The 24,629-nt window shown below is 36.1% G+C and overlaps 2 protein-coding genes and 2 long non-coding RNA genes across 9 annotated transcripts; all 4 read left to right on the forward strand.

The window, feature by feature from the left end:
- The first annotated feature begins 567 nt into the window (after positions 1-567).
- Positions 568-24,195, forward strand: LOC132191858 (uncharacterized). Of its 6 annotated transcripts, XR_009441305.1 has the most exons (12): positions 568-813; positions 1,031-1,106; positions 1,227-1,362; positions 1,504-1,563; positions 1,675-1,790; positions 1,879-2,075; positions 2,189-2,356; positions 22,094-22,212; positions 22,565-22,624; positions 22,767-22,836; positions 22,922-23,174; positions 23,290-24,195. It is a non-coding gene; the product is annotated as an uncharacterized LOC132191858 (long non-coding RNA). The 6 variants fall into 6 exon arrangements; XR_009441301.1 differs by having other exon boundaries at positions 568-1,106; XR_009441302.1 differs by having other exon boundaries at positions 568-1,106; positions 22,770-22,836.
- LOC132186429 (putative disease resistance protein At3g14460) lies at positions 6,710-9,814 on the forward strand. Its single transcript, XM_059600407.1, has one exon. It carries the CDS (start codon positions 6,710-6,712, stop codon positions 9,812-9,814), a length of 3,105 nt encoding a protein of 1,034 aa, XP_059456390.1.
- On the forward strand, positions 11,596-12,499 carry LOC132168303 (uncharacterized). Its single transcript, XR_009438825.1, has 3 exons — positions 11,596-11,740; positions 11,852-11,959; positions 12,045-12,499. It is a non-coding gene; the product is annotated as an uncharacterized LOC132168303 (long non-coding RNA).
- Positions 16,580-20,179, forward strand: LOC132186518 (putative disease resistance protein At3g14460). Its single transcript, XM_059600501.1, has one exon. It carries the CDS (start codon positions 16,667-16,669, stop codon positions 20,177-20,179), a length of 3,513 nt encoding a protein of 1,170 aa, XP_059456484.1. The 5' UTR covers positions 16,580-16,666.
- Positions 24,196-24,629: the final 434 nt, after the last annotated feature.

Raw genomic sequence — 24,629 nt, forward strand, 5'->3', positions numbered from 1 at the left:
TTCAAAGAGAATACGGAAAGCTACAAACTTTTTTATCTTAAAAATGAAGAACAGGTTGATCTCTTTTTTCCTCCCCTGCTGTTGTGCTGCTTTACTGTTATTGTCAAGCACTCTGCTGACAGTTTTCTTTCAATATTTTATTTACAATTATGTATCTGAATATTTCTAAGGAAAGTACATACTGCCCTTTCAATTTAGTTCAAAAATTGACAAACATGTAGGGGTAATATATGGTCCTATTTGGTTTTATTAAGAAATGGATAAAAAAAGTTTGCATATAATTTTTTTTTTTTTTTTAAGAAAAAAGAACAAGAAGAAATCATGTTAGTAGTGATTTTTCTAGAGTTTATCTACAATGATTGCTGTCATAATGGCTTTGTATAATGGAGTCATTTGTGATATAAGTCGTGGAAACTAACTCCTATTTAACAGGTGCCCAAAGATGTTGGTTATCTTCTTCTACAACCCAAATACCAGAAAATGGATGTTGGTGACATCCTTGGATTGGCATTTTGCCCATTTGGTTCTTTGTCAAAGATGGCCCCATGTTTTAAGGTGGTTAGCATTCAGGATGCAAACTTTAACCAAATTTCTTATGGGGGACAGGAAAATAGAAGACTTTCCTTGAAGCTTGTGAACACCATGAGGGATTTTTCTTTTCAAATAAAATTTCCAACTTGGTTAGGAGATCCTTCATTTTCTAATTTAGTGCTCCTAAGCTTCGAAAATGGTTAAAAGTGCATTCCCTTGGCACTAGTGGGGCAACTACCCTTGCTCGAAGCTTTTCTCGTTAGAGGAAGAGTGTTGTTAGGGGTATTATAACTTACTTTTACAACTTGTTATGAAAGTAGAATTCTACCGTTAAGAAATTCTTCACTTGACACAATTACTTTATAAACTAGTAAAATTTCAATACTTCTTATGTTTAAAAATTGAATTGACAGTTTAAGTGACATTTATCATGTCAACCATTAAAATATGTACTGTCATGTGGAAGTCCAATTTTTGCAATTTTCCCGATTTCTTGAAGTTTGGTGGCTGGCAATTGCAAGAAACAGAGGCCGGCAAATAGAATCCATAATTCTGTGAGGCATGAATACCAGAAGGTTAGCTAATTAATCCAACTCCTTAATATTTGGTTCAGCTTTTCTCGAATTGGGTTTCTTTTATATTCTTTGCTAAATTCAAGTTCATAAATTTTATTTTATTTTATTTTTTTGACAAAGTGAAAGGAGGCGCATGAACTTTACCTTTTTTCCATCTCTCTGCTCAACTAGATCGTGTATGTTCAGTAAGAGCTGTGAAGGAGGGCAGAGAGTGGCCATGCTCAACCCATATGCACATGCATGATGGAGTGAGGAGGTATGGTACATGATGAGTACATCTATGTAATTTGGTTCTCAATTGGCACATGCATGATAGTATAAGGCCTTGGTTTAACTGCCATTTCAAAATCCTTATTCAAACTTATGTTAAGACTTATTTTATGAAACCATGTTGCAGGCCAAAGCAATACAGGACACTGAAATCCAGAACATCCTCCAAGACCCTGTGATCAGACAGGTATGCTGTTTTTCAAATTTCTTTTCCCATAAGAGTGAAATTGGATTTTTTTTTTTTTTTTTTCCTGTTTTCTGCGGTATATGGATATACGTTAAGAAGTGTATGTTACAGAGTTTCGGATTGGGAATTATATGTGTTATTTTTCTCACCAACTGAAGCAAAAACAGAATACTCAATGAATGTTGTACCAGTGCACCAATACAACCCCAGAGCAATTACTAGAACAAGTAATGACTATATTATTGAAAGCAGAACTTCATGTTACCAATCGTACTTGAGAATCCCTTTATAATTATTCCTGCTTCCTCCTGCCAGGTCACTGTTATCGTGTATGCTTCAGAAGCAGAGGAATTCTCTCAAGTATTAACAAAGCCTCTTAGATTTCTCCCTTATCATTGATACACCTGGACAGATCTTTGTGGCATTTGAGAAACCAGAAGAAGTCCCAGCTTGTCTTGTTGTATTGCTGTGACAGGTCAAGAGGCATTTAAGCCTCCTTTATCAGCAAAAGGGTAATAATTGTGGGAATACAATGTTTCTTTTTCGAAAGTTTACCTACAAAGAATACTGTCATAATAGCTTTGTATGATAGAGTCATTTGTGTTAACTACCTCCTATTTAACAGGTGCCCAAAGATGTTTGATATCTTCGTCTCTACAACCCAAATACCAGAAAATGGATGGCGCTGAGACATCTTTGTAAATATCTGAACAACAACAATAAAACTAAATTGTCATGTTGGTGACATCTTTGCCCATTTTGTTCTTTGTCAAAGATGGCCCCATGTTTTAAGGTAGGAACAATCATCGGAAACAGGAAAATGGAAACTTTCCTTGAAGCTTGTGAAGATCATGAGGGGTTTTCTTTCAAACAAGATAGTCGCACGCAACTTCTCCTGGATTTAAATATATTTTTCTAAATGTTTGCAGTAATTCTTGCGATTTGAGAATAATTGTTTTATCTTTCATTTTCACACTATCAGGAGAAAAATAAATTCCGTTAATGCTTATGCATGATTTGGAAAATTGAATTGTGCTTAAGGGTAACCTGTGCACATTCATTCTTTATGTAATTTGATCTAAAATGATGCTTAGGCACCACATTATTGATCAAAACAGTTTCTACCATCTCTTGACCCTCAAAGAGTGATCTTGAGTAAAAGTTTAATAGCCTAGAGCATCATGACCCAAGATTTACCAGTTCTTACTACCAAGATGCCAGCCTCAACATTGAGAAAGCCTGTCTTTTCCGGATGCAATCATTTTACAAGTAATTAGTTACATGTCTCAGCAACATATTCAACCAATAGTAAAGACATGCTAAAAACTTCCTCTGATAATTATGCAACATCCATCTTTTCTTTCTTCCAGATGAATGAAGTTGCAGGGCACTTGCTCTTAGGGAGTGAGCTTATGTGGTAACCTTTGTCATTTAGGTTCTTGACCACATTGGCAAAGTTTGGCGCAATGGTTGATTCGTTGAAGGTACTATTATTTACCTCTCCACCTCATAACATGTATTGGTGGGACTGTTACTGATGTATGTTTGAAATATTGTGGTCATCTCCAACATATTATATATGAACTTATATTGTGGTCACTCACATTTGAACCTTATTTTTATATCTTCATTCCTTTCCCTGCATCTCATCCATGGCATTGTATTGGCCACTTGAATAAAACATGTTTATAACTGGACTAATCATGTAGGCTAGCTTACTTTCATCAGGCACAGGAACCTAAAGTTGTTTACAAGCTGTGGAATCCAAAGGTTTCAGATTTTGGCCTTGCCAAGCTCCTCGGCTCCGAGAGTAGCTACATTACAACCTTTGTCATGGGAATATCACTTTGCTTCAAATATAGTAGAATTTCATCTTCCATGTTGCTTGTAATTAGAAAGCAAAGAATTTTTATCTCAACTAATTAGTTGAGTGACTTAAGAATGTGGTCGGAAACAGGAATCCGGAAGGAGTATTGGATCCAAAGCTACCTGAGAAGCCTACTTCAAGGACATTGAAGCGGTCTCTTCTTGTGGCTTTATGTTCTGTAGACCCTAATGCACAGAAGCAGCCAAAAATGGGACAAGTTAGACATATTCTTGAAGCTGAAGACACCCCACCCCATTCAAAGAAGTATGCATTCAACTCTGCTCAAAATTCATTTCAAATACAGTGTTGTACTATTAGTAAAACGAAATGGAAACTTAAAAGGCTAATGAGGTGATGGAAATGATTATGAAAGCAGCAATTTTGTTTATGTTTTGAGTTTTCAGAACTTTATTTGTGAGTCTTATGATAACTTCTCTGCTTTAAGATCCTTAATCACCTACAGCTCGCATTGCATTGTCATTGTAGTTTCAGGTCAGAACTTTGAGTTGTAACGGTCTTGTTTTTTTATTCATGATTCTAAAAGTTGAATTGGTCTTAAAGGAACCCATGCACGTTCATTCTTGATGGAATTTGATCCGAAATGATGCTCAGACACCACATTGTATAGATCAAAACACTTTCTACTATCTCTTAACTCCAACAAGAGCGATCTAAAATACAAGCCAAACAACAACGGCCTCTTGGGATGTTAAAATATTAATTAAAGAACTATATTCATACTTTATTTATTTATTTAAATTTTTGAGATAATTAATAATTTAATATATGTTTCTATGGTTGTATTATGTCATTTTATACATGTTTTAAGCGACTGTGTGGAAATTTCAAGTTCTCATAATCAAATTACAGCACAGCCAGCATCTTTACAAAAACTCATGCCCTCTTTTGGTGGTTTCAGATGTTTTAAATAAATAACACCACATTCAATCGAACAATGAAGTCCAAAGCTTAATTAGCAACAAAATTGAGAAACGAAGACTGTTTTCCGTATCCAACTAGCTAGGGTGCCAGCCTCGTTTAAAAATCAGCAACTCATGTAACAAATAGCTTCTCTGTTTCTATATTATTGCAAGGTAGAGCTTTGTTTCTTCCTCTCAAATAAGACAATCTAATTTATTCCATCCACGACTTTAATGCCCACCTTTTTTTTTTTTTTTTTTTTTGTTCATTTCATAAGTTAGGCCCACTATATTGATTCAAGTCACCTTCCATGGCAGCCGTGCGGGTCCATCACTCCCCGGCCCGTATATGTTGTCCGGAGTAAAAAGCAAAACATAGCTTGCAATTATCTCACTTTGCTGTTTGCAATCACCTTCCTTCATTTCCTTTCATTTGATCTTCCATTGCTATCTCACTTTGCTTTGATGTTTGCAACCACCTTCTTTCATTTCTTTTTATTTCTTCCATTACAAACCAGAAAACATGGCTGGGCCCTTAGTGGGAGGAACAACTTAATTTGGCTTTTAGATAATGTTACTGCTTTCAGTATTTCACCAATTGAAACAGCTTAATATGGCTTTAATTTTCAATTCAAGTATGTTGTTGTGTAATTAGTTCCTTTGTTTAGATACATGCATTTTATCAATTAGTATATAATTAGTTCCTAATATGATGGAAAAATGGTCTCTCAAATAAAATAATAGAAAAATATTGAAGTACGAAATTTTATTCATTCAATCAAAAGCTCAAAGAATACAACTTTCGGCATGCATTACATCATGAATAAAATCATGATTATTCTTCCATCCAAATTTTCTCCGTTGGTGTATAGAGTGCCCTTTTCGCCAACAGATGTACCGTCATATTTGCTTATTTTATTGTATGCATTACAGGCCAAAACTGGAAGTTTTACAAAACAATCTTCGCAATCTCAATTAACGTATTGTATTTTTGTTATAATTGGTCTCATGAACTATTCTTCCATAATAACGTTTTGTAGGCTCAAATTTCTTTCAAAAAATACTGTCTTCCTAGCTGAATAACCCATACTACCACTTTTATTACAACGTGGCAATATGGGTTACTTAGTAGATTTTTTGATGACTAATTTAATTAACGTAATAAATTTAAAACTAGAAGCCCATTTGTCAAATTACTATCATCTTGTTATAATTGAACTGAATTAGAACTTTGAATCTTTATTTAGGGACTTTATTAACACCCAATTTTTAGAAATCTCAACCGAAACAATAAAATCCAGAATCATATATATTTCAAAACCTAAGCTTCAATGCTTTTCTCTTATGAGTGAGTATACAACTACAAGACGAGCTTTAAAACATCATCAGTTTTTCTGCTTTCCATTTTCTTTGATTGATTACTCTGAGCTAATCACGTGGTGTGGAGTCCATCACAAAGCTGCCCCTTATCAATTGAGTGTTACTATACTCGTCCATGAGCCGTGTGGGTCCATTTCTTTTTTGCCCGAGCAGCCGTGTGGGTCCATCACTCCCATTAGCTGTTTCCGGTATACCTGTGGTTTAGAAAGCAAAACATATCACCTTCCTCCTTATCCTTTATTTTCTTCCGTTGCATTCTCCTTTTGCTCTGCCCTTCGCTCCATTGATCTTCCTTTCATTTGATCTTCCATTGCAATCTCACTTTGCTCTGCGGTTTGCAATCACCTTCCTTTACTTCCTTTTATTTCTTCCAATGGCTGGGGCCTTAGTGGGAGGAGCTTTTCTTTCCGCCTCCCTCCAAGTGTTATTTGACAGGATGGCATCTCTCGAATTCATGGACTTCTTTCGACAGCGCAAACTCAACAAAGGAGACGTAGAGAAGTTGAAGATAAGATTGTTGTCCGTGCATAAACTGTGCGAAGATGCCGAGGAAAAGCAACTTATGGATCTTTCTGTGAAAGAGTGGCTTCATAGCCTGAAAGATGTTGTCTACGATGCAGAAGACGTGTTAGACGAGATAGCCACTGAGGCCTTGCAGTGTAAGTTGGATGCTGAATTTCAAACCACTGCAACTAAGGTACGAAACTCCATCTCCACTTTTTTCAATCATTTTGTCAAGGAGATAGAGCCTAAGATAAAAAAGCTACTTGACAAACTAGAATATCTGGCAAGACAAAAGGATGATCTAGGTCTAAGAGAAGGCGTTGGAGGAGAATCATCAAAAAGATTTATCACGACTTCTTTGGTCGAAGAATCTGATATTTTTGGTAGGGATGATGATAAGGAAAAAATAATAAGCTTATTGGTCTTGGATGATGCATCTTGTAATAAAAATCTGTGTGTGATTCCCATAGTTGGCATGGGAGGAATTGGCAAGACCACCCTTGCTCAACTTGTGTACAAGGACAAGAGGGTGAAGGAGCATTTTCACCTTCAAGCATGGGTTTGTGTTTCGGATGAATTTGACGTGTTAAAGCTTACAAAAACAATTTTAGAAGAAGTAGGTTCGTCTACTAATACTGATAGTAATAATCTAAATTTGCTTCAACTTACACTAAATGAGAAATTGATGGACAAGAAATTTCTAATAGTTCTAGATGATGTTTGGAATGAGAATTATGTTGATTGGGAGATGTTAAGTAAGCCATTTAAATCTGGGGCACCTGGAAGTACGGTCATTGTAACTACACGCAATGACGATGTTGCATCAATCATGCGCACTATTCCAACTCACCGTCTAAATACGTTACTGGAAGAAGATTGTTGGTCACTATTTGCAAAACATGCATTCCTCGATGGCATCTTTGATGCACGTCCAGAGCTAGAAGCAATTGGTAGACAAATTGTGAAAAAGTGTGAAGGCCTACCTTTAGCAGCCAAGACGATTGGGGCTCTCCTGCGATCTAAACTAGATGTGGATGAATGGCAGAAGATATTGAAGAGCGAACTATGGGATTCGCCAATCGACAAGACAAACATTCTTCCAGCTTTAAGATTAAGTTACAAATATCTTCCCCAACAATTAAAGCAATGTTTTGCTTATTGTTCAATATTTCCCAAGGATTATGTTTTAGAAAAAGATCAAGTAGTCCTATTATGGATGGCAGAAGGTTTCTTAGAAGAAACTAGAAACAAAGGAATGGAAGAGGTTGGTGAAGACTACTTCCTTGCTTTGGCATCAAGATCATTGTTTGAACAATCAAGTGGCAACAAATCAGGTCTTATAATGCATGATCTTGTCAACGACTTGGCAAAATTTGTTTCTGGACAATTTACCTTTAGACTGGAGGTTGACAATTCTCAAGAAATTTTGAACAAGACTCGCCATTTGTCATATTTAAGAAAACGATATAACAACTTTAAGAAGTTTGAGGCACTTTACAAGTCTACTCGATTGCACACATTCTTGCCATTGAAGTTGTCACCATCAAGTAGTTACTACTTCTTAACAGAAAAAGTACCACTTGACTTATTGCCAAATCTAAGCTCATTGCGGGTGCTCTCTCTATCTCACCATTATAATAGGATTGAGTTGCCTGAATCAATTGGCAAACTTAAGCATTTACGTTATTTGAACCTTTCTTTCACTAAAATTATAAGGTTGCCTGATTCTATATGTAAGTTGTACAATTTGCAAACATTGAATTTATCAAGTTGTGAAGGTCTTTCTGTATTACCAAGAGATGTGTGGAAACTTGTTAATTTACGTCATCTTGATATTACTGGAACTATCATAAAGGAGATGCCAATGCAGTTGAGTAGACTAAAATGCCTACGAACATTAACTAAATTTTTCATCAGCAAACATAGTGGGGCTTGCATTGAAGAGTTGGGAAAACTGTCAAATCTCCGAGGAAGGCTTTCTATTTTAGAGCTCCAAAATGTTGTATCTCCTGAGGATGCTTTGAAAGCATGCTTGAAAGAAAGGAAGTACCTTGAGGAGTTGGTGTTGGAATGGAATGCATTAGATACTAATATTTCAGAATGTCAAAGATTTGTACTTGACAATCTTCGGCCTCATCATAACTTGAAAAGTCTCACTATCAACAACTATGGCGCTAAAACTTTTCCAGATTGGATAGGGCATCATTCATTCCTTAATACAGTGTCCCTTCGCTTAGAAAGCTGTAGACATTGTTGTAACTTGCCACCACTTGGGCGACTACCCTCTTTGAGGTACCTCTCTATTGTTGGGTTTGAAGAAGTAGTTAAAGTGGATCGTGAGTTTTATGGGAGCGATTCTTCATCGGCTAAGCCATTTGAAGCCTTGAAAGTTCTAAGGTACGAGCAAATGTTGAAGTGGGAGGAATGGACTTCTTTTGGTGCTGAAAATGAAGGTGGACCTTTTCCACAACTTGAAGAGCTTTATATTAGTTTATGCCCCAAGCTAACAGGAGAGCTGCCCATCCATCTTCCTTCTTTGGCCAAACTTGAAATTCTTGAATGTCCGCAGTTGGCTGCCTCACTCCCAAGGGCTCCTTCTTTGCACGAATTGTATTTTAAAAATATTAATGAGGTTCAGTTAAAGGAATTGCCAACCGGACTACAGAAGCTCAAAATTGAAGGATTTGAAGCACTAGAGTCTCTTCCCCAAGGACTGGTGGACTCCAATGGCTGCCTTCAAAAGTTAACAATCAAAAAGTGTATGAAGTTAGAGTTCCCAACACACTTTTCATCCCTTGAAACGTTGAAGTTGGACAATTGTGATTCCCTCAAGTCATTTCCATTAGATTTATTCTCAAAGCTTTATAAAATCAACATCTCTGGGTGTACGAATCTGGGATCATTTACTGCTTCAGAACAACATGGACGTGATTTAGTGACCTTGCATATTCACATTAGCAATTGCCCGAATTTTGTATCTTTTCCAAAAGAAGGAATTCGTGCCCCCAACCTTAAATCCTTTTGGGTACAAAAATGTGAAAGTCTGAGGTCACTGCCAGAGAAGATGCATATACTCCTCCCTTCTCTTGAAAAATTTGCTATAACCGATTGTCCAGAAGTTGAATTGTTACCTAAAGGGGGCTTTCCTTCCAATCTGCAAATTCTTAACGTTGAGTACTGTGAGAAACTCTTTGCTAGTCGGATGGAATGGGGTTTGCAAAAACTTTCGTCTATTAGACGTTTGTATATCGGTAGCAAATCTGAAGATGTGGTGTCTTTTCCAGAGCCAGGGTTGATGCCTTCTTGTTTGACTTCTCTTTCGTTCTATGGATTTCCAAATATGAAATCTTTGGACAAGAAAGGGCTTCAACACCTCACCTCTCTTCAAAAATTGTCGGTCAATGACTGCCCTAAGCTCAAGTACATGCCCAAAGAGGTGTTGCCTGCCTCGCTTTCAATTATACGTATCTATAGCTGCCCTTTGTTAAGGAAATGGTGGCAAAGTAAGAAAGGAAAAGAACGACGAAAGATTCCCGACGTCGATAACGTAATTTTTGATTGGGAAGTTTATATTGGTTGAGCCAAAAGCCTCGCAAGAGTCCCACTTTCAGTTATAATACCTGCACAACGATTAGGTAATTGCTTTTCTCAATCAGCTAATTATTAATATGATCCTCTTGCTTCTCGTAATAAATTTCGCTTCCTTTTATTAGTGTCGAATTGTTTGTCTATTTGTTTAATTAATTGTATGGGAAACTTTTAATTACCAGAATCTGGTAGTTCGAAGAGGTGGGTGACAATTACAAGAAGCAAGAAGCGGGCAAATAGATTCTATGATCCTGTGTGGCACGAATGCTTGAAGGTCAGCTAACAATCCAACTCTTAAATATTTGGTTCAGTTTTTCACGAATTGGGTCTATTTTATATTTGCTGAATTCAAGCCCATAAATTTATTTTATTTATAACAAAAAGTGTGGGATCTTTTTTATTAAAAAATGGTAACATCTGTGTTGATCTGATTTAGTTATCGTATGCACATGTTATATCTGATCTGCTTAGATTGTTATGTGCAACTCAGTGCAAGTGTTAACATATTGTTATTTTCTGATGAATAGATACTGCAAATTTGGTGGTGCCTTGTTGGACTTATGGTGCGTACAAAATCGAGATCATGGGAATATTGGTCTCTTCTTTTCTGCAGTAGAGGCTTTGAATTGTCAATTTGTATCTTTCTCCTGAAAGCTGGCATGTGGGAAAAGGTAATGAATGGCAGCAGAGGATTTTTTATAGCCTCAGCATTTTCTTTTGTTTTTTTTTGTCTGACTTGTTTTGTTTCTCTTGAGTGCGTATAAACTACACACCACCATGTTAGTTTTAATCCACTTTATCTTCCATCCCTTCCAAAATGAGATGAAAAGATTCTGTTGAAATGGGACTTTTTCATGCCATTATTCAGTTAAATAGATTTATTTTTTTTATCCTAGGAGTTTCTCTGATATATTGCTTTCTATTTGTTAGGTGGCGTCATTCCTTTGGGTTTAGAAGAATTTGGGTTGATCATGAGCTTGAAGAAACCTGTTTGTTTGATTATATTTTAGTTCAAAGAGAATGCGGAAAGCTACAAACTTTTTTATCTTAAAAATGAAGAACAGGTTGATCTCTTTTTTCCTCCCCTGCTGTTGTGCTGCTTTACTGTTATTGTCAAGCACTCTGCTGACAGTTTTCTTTCAATATTTTATTTACAATTATGTATCTGAATATTTCTAAGGAAAGTACATACATCCCTTTCAATTTAGTTCAAAAATTGACAAACATGTAGGGGTAATATATGGTCCTATTTGGTTTTTTTAAGAAATGGATAAAAAAAGTTTGCATATAATTTTTTTTTAGAAAAAAGAACAAGAAGAAATCATGTTATTAGTGATTTTTCTAGAGTTTATCAACAATGATTGCTGTCATAATGGCTTTGTATAATGGAGTCATTTGTGATATAAGTCGTGGAAACTAACTCCTATTTAACAGGTGCCCAAAGATGTTGGATATCTTCATCTACAACCCAAATACCAGAAAATGGATGTTGGTGACATCCTTGGATTGGCATTTTGCCCATTTGGTTCTTCGTCAAAGATGGCCCCAAGTTTTAAGGTGGTTAGCATTCAGCATGCAAACTTTAACCAAATTTCTTAAGGGGGACAGAAAAATGGAAGACTTTGCTTGAAGCTTGTGAACACCATTAGAGATTTTTGTTTTCAAATAAGATACTTGTATGGAACTTTCCCTGATTCTTTGCAAAGCGGTGGGCAAGGGCTCGTAAATGCTATTGCTTTCAGTATTTCACCAATTGAGACAGATATCATATGGAACGTCCCCGTTTTGACCAATTATAAGGCCATCCATCTTTGTATCCTCTTCCATGTTGCTTTCATGTGGCATATCCCTTTCTGTTATCTAATATTAGTAGATATTATGAATCCAGAACATCCTCCAAGACCCTGTGATCAGACAGGTATGCTGATTTTCAAATTTCATTTCCCATAAGAGTGAAATTGGATTTTTTTTACTGTTTTCTGCGGTATATGGATTATGGATAGACTAACTGAAGCAGAGTATGTTACAGAGTTTCTGATAGGGAATTATGTGAAATTTTTTTCACCAACTGAAGCAGAAACAGAATACTGAATGAATGTTGTACAAGTGCACCAATACAATCCCAGAGCAACTACAAGTAATGACTATCTTATTGAAAGCATAACTTCATGTTACCAATCGTACTTGAGAATCCCTTTATAATATTTCTGCTTCCCTGCCAGGTCACTGTCATTGTGTATGCTTCAGAAGCAGGGGAATTCTCTCACGTATTAACAAAGCCTCTCAGATCTCTCCCTTAGGACACAGCTGGACAGATCTTTGTGGCATTTGAGAAACCAGAAGAAGTCCCAGCTTGTCTTGTTGTATTGCTGTGATAGGTCAAGGGGTGGAAACTCACCTTATATCACCTTATATCAGATTCATTTTTCTTACACATTCACCATCAGAGGAGGTCAAGAGACATTTAAGCTTCCTTGTTCAACAAAGGGTAATAATTGTGGGAATACAATGTTTCTTTTTCGAAAGTTTACCTACAAAGAATGCTGTCATAATGGCATTGTATGATAGAGTCATTTGTGTTAACTATCTCCTATTTAACAGGTGCCCAATTGAGACAGCTTAATGTAGCTTTTGTTTTCAATTCAAATATGTTCCTTTGTTTAGATACAAAGTTGTACTGTACAGCATGACATGGAATAGGACCGTGCTGTCCTTTTTTGTGTTTTCTATGAATGCAAAATCAAATGTGGATTTTGGTGCATTGAAGTCATATTATTTTTAATGTATTTTTCTAAATGTTTGCAGTAATTCTTGCGATTTGAGAATAATTGTTTTCTCTTTCATTTTTCACACTATCAGGAGAAAAATAAATTCCATTAACGCTTATGCATGATTTGGAAAATTGAATTCTTCTCAAGGGTAACCTGTGCACATTCATTATTCATGTAATTTGATCTAAAATTATGCTTTGGCAGCACAATATTATTGATCAAAACAGTTTCTACTATCTCTTGACCCTCAAAGAGTGATCTAAAGTAAAAGTTTAATTGCCTAGAGCATCATGACCCGAGATTTACCCAGATGTCAGCCTCAAGACTGAGAAAGCTTGTCTTTTCTTGATGCAATCATTTTACAAGTAATTAGTTACACGTCTCAGCAACATATTCAACCTATAGTAAAGACATACTAAATGTTACAAGAAATTAGTAATCTCAGTAACAAGATTAGCTGAACCCAAGATTACATGATGTTTTACTTGCAATAAATCCTTGGTTAAGACATACAAGCTAAGAACTTGGCACTGTACTGCTAAAAACTTCCTCTGATAATTAACCAACATCCATCTTTTCTTTCTTCCAGATGAATGAAGTTGCAGGCCACTTTTGTCATTTAGGTCCAATGAATTCTTTTATAAGATAATGTAATTATTGGAGGAGATACCTTTGGTTCTTGGTTCTTTCTCTCTAATTAGATAATCTAGAACACCTGTTAACAGTTGTTTTCACGTCTACAAGCACAATTATTTTCCTCATTTCTAATAGTTATTACACGACTAATTTGACCCACTCAACCATATATTCTACAGAAATGAGGGTGGCTGTATTAGGTAATTAATAATCATATTTTAAGCAAGATGATGTTCATCTTATGCTTAAAATAATTGAATATGTATATGAGGTTAATGACTTGTTCTCTACTTACCCCCTCATTAATTTATTAGAGATACATTATTGCAAGAGAGAGCTTTGGTTATTCCTCTCCACTAAAATAATTTAATTGATTATCTCAAATTCGATAATAATTTTAAAAGTCACATTATATTTGAAAAAACACAAGAAGATGCTTATACTTATAACTTCAAACAAATGCTTATAATACCAAGAAGATGCTTATAAGATTTGTCCATTATTTTTTCTTCTCTCTTTATTATCAGAGAGAAAGAGGAAACGTCAAGAAAGAAGACAAGGGAAGGTGAGAGTGGGGAGCAGGTGAAGAAAAGAGGGGAACAAGAGATGCATGATTGAGGGGGAAGAAAAATAAATTAAAAAGGCAAAAGGGAAAGATGTGTCAGTCGGTGAAAGGGGAAAAAAAAGACAGTGGAAGAAAATGAAGGGGAAGGTGGTGTGCGGTTGAACTTAAAAGGATAGGGATGGTTTATTTAAATGGAAACTAAACAAATCGGCCAATCCATCCTAAAAGAAACCCAAAAATCGACCCATAAGCTTGCTTTGATCTCTCTCTCTTACTGCCTGTTCGTTTCTCTCCCAGGTTTATGCTTCTTGCTCTCTGCCTCTCATGTTATTTCCATCTATTTCTATCCCATTCCCACGCACTCTCTCGGCTTCATCATCCAGCAATAAAATCTGTGATTGAGTGGGAGGAAGAGACAAAGAGGAAAAGAAAGGATAAAAAATTTGGGAGTGGAATGTGGGGAAAAAGAAGGAAAAGGAAAGAAAAGATAAAGAAAGATAAAAAAAAAAATTGAGTAGAAAAGAGTGAGTGGAGATGTTGGTGGAGTGGTGGGACGGGTGGGGAACAGAGAGGAGAAAAATATAAGAAAAGGGGAAAGGGTGCTGTCGGCAGGCGTAGGACGGTAGGAGAAAAGAGAAAAGAGAAAAGGAGAAGAAAAATGGGGAATGTGTGCATGACCATCACTCTTAAAAAAAAAATCAATCATTCACTATTTTGATCGCAATCTAAATTGATACTTAAATATTCAGCTCGCCCTATTAAATTATTTTATCTCTTAAATCACTAAATAAAATAATATGAAAATAATATCTCATAAAAAATCAAGCCTTATGATGTAATAATCTTAAATCAATATTCATACTTATAATATTTATATAAATTCATAAATTCATCGAGAATGAATATTCTTACCTAATATGAATATTAAAATAATATCTATCTTCAAAATAATATCTTTAAATGAGTTTTAAAATCTGGGGTGTTACCGGTGTGCTGCCATATTTATTTTTCTTCTTGTATGCATCACAAGTCAAGACTAGAAGTTTTGCAAAATAATCTTCGCATCCTCAATTAATATACCGTATCTCTGTCATAGTTGGTCTTCCATCTGAAAGACATGAACTATTTTCAAAGCATCACCTTCCATAATAACGTTTTGTAGGCCCAAATCTCTTTCAAAAAAAATACTGTCTTCCAAGCTGAATAACACATACTACAATTTTTATTACAAAGTGATGTGTCAATTCATATTTGATAAAATAATTAAAAGATATTGATCATCCAAATTATTTGCTTAATTATCAACTACCAAATTAATTTGTAAATTACTTTCTAGGAAAAGTTAATAATTTAAGCTTCGTGTCCAATAAAGATCCCCACTTAAGCAATTACTGATTTGAGAATTTAATGGTGAAAGCAATGTCCATGAAATTGCTTTCTTTTCTTTTTTTTTTCTTCGTTTAGGTGATGGGAAATGAAACGGCTTTATTGTCATGTGATGTGGGCTCCTTACTACTATGGTGCCTACATCCTAGGAAAGAAAAATAAGACTATATTATACATGGTGAAAGCATTAATGTCCATGGTGCAAGTGTTCCTAGTCAAAAAATCAGCTCCCCACTTTACTTTTTCTTTGATTCCTTTTTTTTTTTTTCTTTTCTCTAAGCAAATTGGGAAACAATTACATGGGTTCAACATACCCAAAAATGTGTGAATATCTTATAACAAACTCAAAACAAAAAGTACAGTGTAAGAAATATAATCAAATAGTAAGAAATGTGCCAAAAAGTGTTACGGTCCTTGTGGAATACACTAATTAGTAATTGAAACGAAAACCAAATGAATGCCGTTAAATCACATGTTGTGGAGCCAGCGCAACTAGCCACACAATCAGCCAACATATTCTTTGGTAAGGGGGATTCTTTAGTAGATTTTTTTGTGACTAATTTGACGTAATAAATTTAAAATTAGGAGCCCATTTGTCAAATTACTCTCATCTTGTTATAATTGAACTGAATTAGAACTTTGAATCTTTATTTAGAGACTTTATTAATAAACCAGTTTTTAGAAATCTCAACCGAAGCAATAAAATCCTGAATCATATATATTTCAAAACCCAAGCTTCAATGCTTTTCTCTTATGAGTGAGCATACAAGACAAGCATAAAGTAGGCAGGTAATTTTTTCTTTCATTCATTTCCATACAATTATGCTCAACCGAAACTAATTAATTATCATTTCCATACAATTTTTGAATGATACTTATTTTAAATTTATCTTAATTATCATATTTTTCTTCAACTCATTACCAATAATGGAGGCTTTAAAACAGCATCAGTTTACCTGCTTTCCATTTTCTTTGATTGATTACTCTGAGTTAATCACGTGGTGTGGAGTCCACCACAAAGCTGCCGCAAATGGTAATTTTACTCATCCATCAGCCGTGTGGGTCCATTTCTTTTTTTCCCGAGCAGCCGTGTGGGTCCATCACTTTCCCAAAGCTGTTTCCGGTTTAGAAAGCAAAACATATCACCTTCCTCCTTTTCCATCATTTTCTTCAATTGCATTCTCCTTTTGCTCTGCCGTTTGCTCCATTCATCTTCCTTTCATTCGATCTTTCATTGCAATCTCACTTTGCTCTGCCGTTTGCAATCACTTTCCTTCACTTCCGTTTATTTCTTCCGATGGCTGGGGCCTTAGTGGGAGGAGCTTTTCTTTCCGCCTCCCTCCAAGTGTTATTTGACAGGATGGCGTCTCCCGAATTCGTGGACTTCTTTCGGCGGCGCAAACTCAACAAAGGAGACGTAGAGAAGTTGAAGATAAGATTGTTGTCCGTCCATAAACTGTGCGAAGATGCGGAGGAAAAACAACTTATGGATCTTTCTGTGAAAGAGTGGCTTCATAACCTGAAAGATGTTGTCTACGATGCAGAAGACGTCCTAGATGAGATAGCCACTGAAGCCTTGCAGTGTAAGTTGGATGCTGAATTTCAAACCACTGCAACTAAGGTACGAAACTCCATCTCCACTTTTTTCAATCATTTTGTCAAGGAGATAGAGCCTAAGATAAAAGAGCTACTTGAAAAACTAGAATATCTAGCAAGACAAAAGGATGATCTAGGTCTAAGAGAAGGCGTTGGAGGAGAATCATCAAAAAGATTTATCACGACTTCTTTGGTCGAAGAATCTGATATTTTTGGTAGGGATGATGATAAGGAAAAAATAATAAGTTTATTGGTCTCAGATGATGCATCTTGCAATGAAAATTTGTGTGTGATTCCCATAGTCGGCATGGGAGGAATTGGCAAGACCACCCTTGCTCAACTAGTATATAAGGACAAGATGGTGAAGGAGCATTTTGACCTTCAAGCATGGGTTTGTGTTTCGGATGAATTTGACGTGTTAAAGCTTACGAAAACAATTTTAGAAGAAGTAGGTTCGTCTGCTAATACTGATAGTAATAATCTAAATTTGCTTCAACTTACACTAAATGAGAAATTGGTGGAGAAGAAATTTCTACTAGTTCTAGATGATGTTTGGAATGAGAATTATGTTGATTGGGAGATGTTAAGTAAGCCATTTAAATCTGGGGCACCTGGAAGCACGGTCATTGTAACTACACGCAATGACGATGTTGCATCAATCATGCGCACTGTTCCAACTCATCGTCTAAAGACGTTACTGGAAGAAGATTGTTGGTCACTATTTGCAAAACTTGCATTCCTCGATGGCATATTTGATGCACGTCCAGAGCTAGAAGTAATTGGTAGACAAATTGTGAAAAAGTGTGAAGGCCTACCTTTAGCGGCCAAGGCAATTGGGGCTCTCTTGCGATCTAAACTAGATGTGGATGAATGGGAGAATATATTGAAGAGCGAACTATGGGATTCACCAATTGACAAAACAAACATTCTTCCTGCTCTAAGATTAAGTTACAAATATCTTTCCCCACAATTAAAGCAATGTTTTGCTTATTGTTCAATATTTCCCAAGGATTATGTTTTAGAAAAAGATCAAGTAGTCTTATTATGGATGGCAGAAGGTTTCTTAGAAGAAACTAGAAACAAAGGAATGGAAGAGGTTGGTGAAGACTACTTCCTTGCTTTGGCATCAAGATCATTGTTTGAACAATCAAGTGGCAACAAATCAGGTCTTATAATGCATGATCTTGTCAACGACTTGGCAAAATTTGTTTCTGGACAATTTACCTTTAGACTGGAGGTTGACAATTCTCAAGAAATTTTGAACAAGACTCGCCATTTGTCATATTTAAGAAAACGATATAACAACTTTAAGAAGTTTGAGGCACTTTACAAGTCTACTCGATTGCACACATTCTTGCCATTAAAGTTGTCGCCACCGGATAATATCGTCTGCTTCTTAGCTAATAGAGTACCACATGACTTATTGCCAAATCTAAGGTCATTGCGGGTGCTCTCTCTATCTCACCATTATAATAGGATTGAGCTGCCCGAATCAATTGGCAAACTTAAGCATTTACGTTATTTGAACCTTTCTTTCACTAAAATTGTAAGGTTGCCTGATTCCATATGTAAGTTGTGCAATTTGCAAACATTGAATTTATTAGGTTGTGAAGGTCTTTCTGTATTACCGAGAGATGTGTGGAAACTCGTTAATTTACGTCATCTTGATATTATTGGAACTGCCATAAAGGAGATGCCAATGCAGTTGAGTAGACTAAAATGCCTACGAACATTAACTAAATTTATCATCAGCAAACATAGTGGGGCTTGCATTGAAGAACTGGGAAAACTTTCAAATCTCCGAGGAAAGCTTTCTATTTTAAAGCTCCAAAATGTTGTATCTCCTGAGGATGCTTTGAAAGCATGCTTGAAAGAAAGGAAGTACCTTGAGGAGTTGGTGTTGGAATGGAATGCATTAGATACTAATATTTCAGAATGTCAAAGATTTGTACTTGACAATCTTCGGCCTCATCGTAACTTGAAAAGTCTCACTATCAACAACTATGGCGCTGAAACTTTTCCAGATTGGATAGGGCATCATTCATTCCTTAATATAGTGTCCCTTCGCTTAGAAAACTGTAGACATTGTTGTAACTTGCCACCACTTGGGCAACTACCCTCTTTGAGGTACCTCTCTGTTGTTGGGTTTGAAGAAGTAGTTAAAGTGGATCGTGAGTTTTATGGGAGCGATTCTTCATCGGCTAAGCCATTTGGAGCCTTGAAAGTTCTAAGGTTCGAGCAAATGTTGAAGTGGGAGGAATGGTCTTCTTTTGGTGCTGAAAACGAAGGCGGACCTTTTCCTCAACTTGAGGAGCTTTATATTAGTTTCTGCCACAAGCTAACCGGAGAGCTGCCCATCCATCTTCCTTCTTTAGCCAAACTTGAGATTTTGGAATGTCCGCAGTTGGCTGCCTCATTCCCAAGGGCTCCTTTGCACGAATTGTATTTAAAAAATTGTAATAAGGTTCAGTTAAAGGAATTGCCAACCGGACTGCAGAAGCTCAAAATTGAAGGATTTGAGTCTCTTCCCCAAGGACTGGTGGACTCCAACGGCTGCCTTCAAAAGTTAACAATCAAAAAGTATATGAAGTTAGAGCTCCCAACACACTTTTCGTCCCTTGAAACGTTGAAGTTGGACAATTGTGATTCCCTCAAGTCATTTCCATTAGATTTATTCTCAAAGCTTTATAAAATCAACATCTCTGGGTGTACGAATCTGGGATCATTTACAGCTTCAGAACAACATGGACGTGATTTAGTGACCTTGCATATTCACATTAGCAATTGCCCGAATTTTGTATCTTTTCCAAAAGAAGGAATTCGTGCCCCCAACCTTAAATCCTTTTGGGTACAAAAATGTGAAAGTCTGAGGTCACTGCCAGAGAAGATGCATATACTCCTCCCTTCTCTTGAAAAATTTGCTATAACCGATTGTCCAGAAGTTGAATTGTTACCTAAAGGGGGCTTTCCTTCCAATCTGCAAATTCTTAACGTTGAGTACTGTGAGAAACTCTTTGCTAGTCGGATGGAATGGGGTTTGCAAAAACTTTCGTCTATTAGACGTTTGTATATCGGTAGCAAATCTGAAGATGTGGTGTCTTTTCCAGAGCCAGGGTTGATGCCTTCTTGTTTGACTTCTCTTTCGTTCTATGGATTTCCAAATATGAAATCTTTGGACAAGAATGGGCTTCAGCACCTCACCTCTCTTCAAGACTTGTCTGTCAGGCACTGCCCTAAGCTCAAGTACATGCCCAAAGAGGTGTTGCCTGCCTCCCTTTCTGAATTAAATATCTCTAACTGCCCGTTGTTAAGGAAGTGGTGGCAAAGCAAGAAACGAAAAGAACAACGAAAGATTCCCGACGTCGATAACGTACTTTTTGATCGGGAAGTTTATATTGGATGAGCAAAAAGCATCGCAAGAGTCCCATTTTCAGTTATAATATCTGCATAACGATTAGGTATGATCCTCTTGCTTCTAGTAATAAATTTCTCTAATTCTTTCATATATATATATATATATATAAAAGATATTTTCTTTGTCCGATAAATTTCGCTTCTTTTTATTACTGTCGAATTGTTTGTGTATTTGTTTAATTAATTGTATGGGAAACTTTTAATTAGCAGAATCTGGAAGTTCGAATAGCTGGGTGACAATTACAAGAAGCAAGAGGCAGGCAAATAGATTCTATGATCCTTTGAGGCGTGAATGCCCGAAGGTTAGCCAATTATTCCAACTCCTAAATATTTGGGTTGAGTTTTTCACGAATTGGGTCTGTTTTATATTTGCTGAATTCAAGCCCATAAATGTATTTTATTTATAACAAAAAGTGTATTTTACTGAAAAATCGTAACATTTGTATTGATCTGATTTAGTTAGCCCCTAACATATAAATCATATAATCAGTAAACTCATGTTACAAAAATTGTGTTGCAGAAAAAGGAATGTCATGGGATGGAGGGCCAGTCTTAAAGTATGAGTGGAGTCACTAATCTGTGGTGTTGGAAATCTGAATGAATGAAATGTGTGGAGACAAGCTGGAAAGAGAGCCAAATTTGTTGTGCAGCTCAGATCTGTTGTGTGTGGAGTGTGAGTGTTTTTTCACATATTATTTCAGTTTCTTAAGAGATATTGTGCTGTTTTTAGCGTGAGGATTGTTGTCAAGAATTTGTTGGTACTGAAAGTGTTACTATTTATTTATTGATTCCAACATATACTTATTTTCTGGTGAATAGGTACTGAAAATTTGGTGGTGCCTTGTTGGACTTACAGTGCGTAATAAATCGAGATCAAGTGAATATTGCTCTGTTTTTTTTTTTTTTTCTACAATAGAGGCTTTGAATTGTCAATTTGTATGAATGGCAGCAGGTGATTTTTTATATCCTCAACATTTTCTTTTCTTTTGTTTTTTGTTTTTTTGTTTTTTTGTCTTTGACTTTTTTTGTTTCTCTCGAGTGCATACAAACTACACACCAACATGTTAGTTTTAATCCACTTTATCTTCCATCCCTTCCGAAATGAGATGAAAAGATTCTGTTTAAATGAGGCTTTTTCATGCCATTATTGAGTTAAATACATTTTTTTTGTTGGTGTTTACTTGCTTCAGGAGGAATGAAAATGTCTAATTTTTTGAAGCCCCATTGATCCTAGGAGTTTCTTTGATATAATGCTCTCTATTTGTTAGGTGGTGTCATTCCTATGGGTTTAGAAGAATTTGGGTTGATCATGAGCTTGACGATATGAGTTTGTTTGATTATATTTTGGGTCAAAGAGAATGCAGAAAGCTACAAACTTTTTTATTTTTAAAATGAAGAGCAGGTTGAGCTCTTTTTTTCTCCCCTGCAGCTGTGCTGCTTTACTGTTACTGTCAAGCACTCTGCTGACAGTTTTCTTTCAATATTTTATTCACAATTATGTATCTGAATATTTCTAAGGAAAGTACATACTTCTCCCTTCAATTGAGTTCAAAAATTGACAAACATGTAAGGGTAATATATGGCCCATTTGGTTATATTAGGAAAATGATAAAACAGTTTGAATATAATTTTTTTTTTTTTTTAATAGAAAAAGGAACAAGATGAAATCATGTTATTAGTGGTTTTTCTAGAGTTTATCTACAATGATTGCTGTCAAAATGGCTTTGTATAATGGAGTCATTTGTGTTATAAGTCGTGGAAACTAACTCATATTTAACAGGTGCCCAAAGATGTTGGATATCTTCATCTACAACCCAAATACCAGAAAATGGATGTTGGTGACATCCTTGGATTGGCATTTTGCCCATTTGGTTCTTCGTCAAAGATGGCCCCATGTTTTAAGGTGGTGAGCATTCAGCATGCAAACTTTAACCAAATTTCTTATGGGAGACAGGAAAATGGAAGACTTACCTTGAAACTTGTGAACACCATGAGGGATTTTTCTTTTCAAATAAGATACTGGTATGAAACTTTCCCTGATTCTCTTGCAAAGCGGTGGGCAAGGGCTCGTGAAAAATCTAAATGTTACTGCTTTCAGTATTTCACCAATTGTGACAGCTTAATCTAGCTTTTATTGTCAACTCAAATACGTTCCCTTGTTTAGATACGAAGTTGTACAGTAAAGCACGACTTGGAATAGGATCATGTTATCCTTTTTTTCTTTCTCTAGCTGAATGCACAATCTGATATGGAACATCCCCGTTTTGACCAATTATAAGGCCATCCATCTTTGTATCCTCTTCCATGTTGCTTTCATGTGGCATATCCCTTGCTGATATCTAATATTAGTAGATATTATGAAACCATGTTGTAGGCCAAAGCAATGCAGGACCCTGAAATCCAGAACATCCCCTAAGACCCTGTGATCCGACAGGTATGCTAATTTTCAAATTTCATTTCCCATAAGAGTGAAATTGGATTTTTTTTACTGTTTTCTGCGGTATATGGGTAGACTAACTGAAGCAGGGTATGTTTTCTGATTGGGAATTATGTGTTACTTTTTTCACCAACTGAAGCAGAAACAGAAACAGAATACTCAATTGAATGGTGTACAAGTGCACCAATACAACCCCAGAGCAATTACAAGTAATGACTATCTTATTGAAAGCAGAACTTCATGTTACCGATCGTACTTGAGAATCCCTTTATAATATTTCTGCTTCCCTGCCAGGTCACTGTCATTCTGTAAGCTTCAGAAGCAGAGGAATTCTCTCAAGTATTAACAAAGCCTCTCAGATCTCTCCTTTAGGATACACCTGGACAGATCTTTGTGGCATTTGAGAAACCAGGAGAAGTCCCAGCTTGTCATGTTGTATTGCTGTAATAGGTCAAGAGGTGGAAGCTCACCTTATATCAGATTCATTTTTCTTACACATTCACCGTCAGAGGTCAAGAGGCATTTATACCTCCTTGTTCAACAAAGGGTAATAATCGTGGGAATACAATGTTTCTTTTTCGAAAGTTTACCCACAACGACTAGTGTCATATTATGGCTTTGTATGATGGAGTCATTTGTGTTAACTATCTCCTATTTAACAGGTGCCCAAAGATGTTGGATATCTTCATCTCTACAACCCAAATACCAGAAAATGGATGGCGCTGACGCTGAGACATCTTTGTAAAATATCTGAACAACTACATGTTGTGGTGTAACTTGTATTTCACAAGTCATACGTGTGGCCCATTCGTTGTCTTTGGCTTATAGTGTTCTAGTAATATTTGCCTCTCCTTTTACAAGTAGTATTGGAGACTTGAGGTTATTACCCTAGCCGAAGTCAGTGTTCCACTACTACTTGTTTTTGGAGTATCCCTTCACCGACTTATTGCCTTATAAAAGGGAGGCTTTGCAACAAGGCAAAGTGGAAGAAAAATTAGAAGCCACATGTCTCATTAGGGTTTTCTCACTTTGCTGTGCCTTATGGCACTTAGAGAAGAATAGAGTTTTCTTTGTCAATTTTCTCTCTTGTGTGAGAGTGAGATTTAGGTGTATTGGGGCTTTGAGTTTTGAGTGATTTTCTTCCTGTTATCTTTGTACTCAATCTTTTATTAGTGAATTTCTTCCGGGTCGTCTTCGCCAGTGGATGTAGGCTTGTTAAGCCGAACCACTTATATCTTGATGTCTTGTGTGATTGATCTATTTTCTATTATGTTCTTTTCTACTTCTTTGGGATCCTATATTTAATTCCGTGCGCAACACTACATTTAAATACCAGGAAATTGATGGTGCCCATTTTATTCTTCGTCAAAGATGGCCCCAAGTTTAAAGGTGGTGAGCAATCAGCATGCAAACTTTGAACAGAATTCTCATCGGAAACAGGAAAATGGAAAACTTTCATTGAAGCTTGTGAAGATCATGAGGGATTTTTTTTTTTTTTCAAATAAGATAGTCGTATGCAAAGCAGTGGGCAAATGCTCGTAAAAATCGAAATGTTACCGCTTTCAGTATTTCACAAATTGAGACAACTTAATCTAACTTTTGTTCTCAATTCAAATATGTTCCTTTGTTTAGATACAAAGTTGTACAGTACAGCATGACTTGGAATAGGATCGTGCAGTCCTTTTTTGTGTTTTCTATGAATGCAAAATCAGATATATTTTTCTAAATGTTTGCAGTAATTCTTGCGATTTGAGAATAATTGTTCTCTTTCATTTTCACACAATCAGGAGAAAAATAAATTCCATTAATGCTTATGCATGATTTGGAAAATTGAATTTTGCTCAAGGGTAATCTGTGCACATTCATTCTTCATGTAATTTGATCTAAAATGATGCTCAGGCACCACATTATTGATCAAATCAGTTTCTACTATCTCTTGACCCTCAAATAGTGGTCTTAAGTAAAAGTTTAATAGCCTAAAGCATCATGACCCGAGATTTAC

This window comes from Corylus avellana, chromosome ca1 (assembly GCF_901000735.1).
Source record: "Corylus avellana chromosome ca1, CavTom2PMs-1.0".
NCBI classification, from domain to species: Eukaryota; Viridiplantae; Streptophyta; class Magnoliopsida; order Fagales; family Betulaceae; genus Corylus; species Corylus avellana.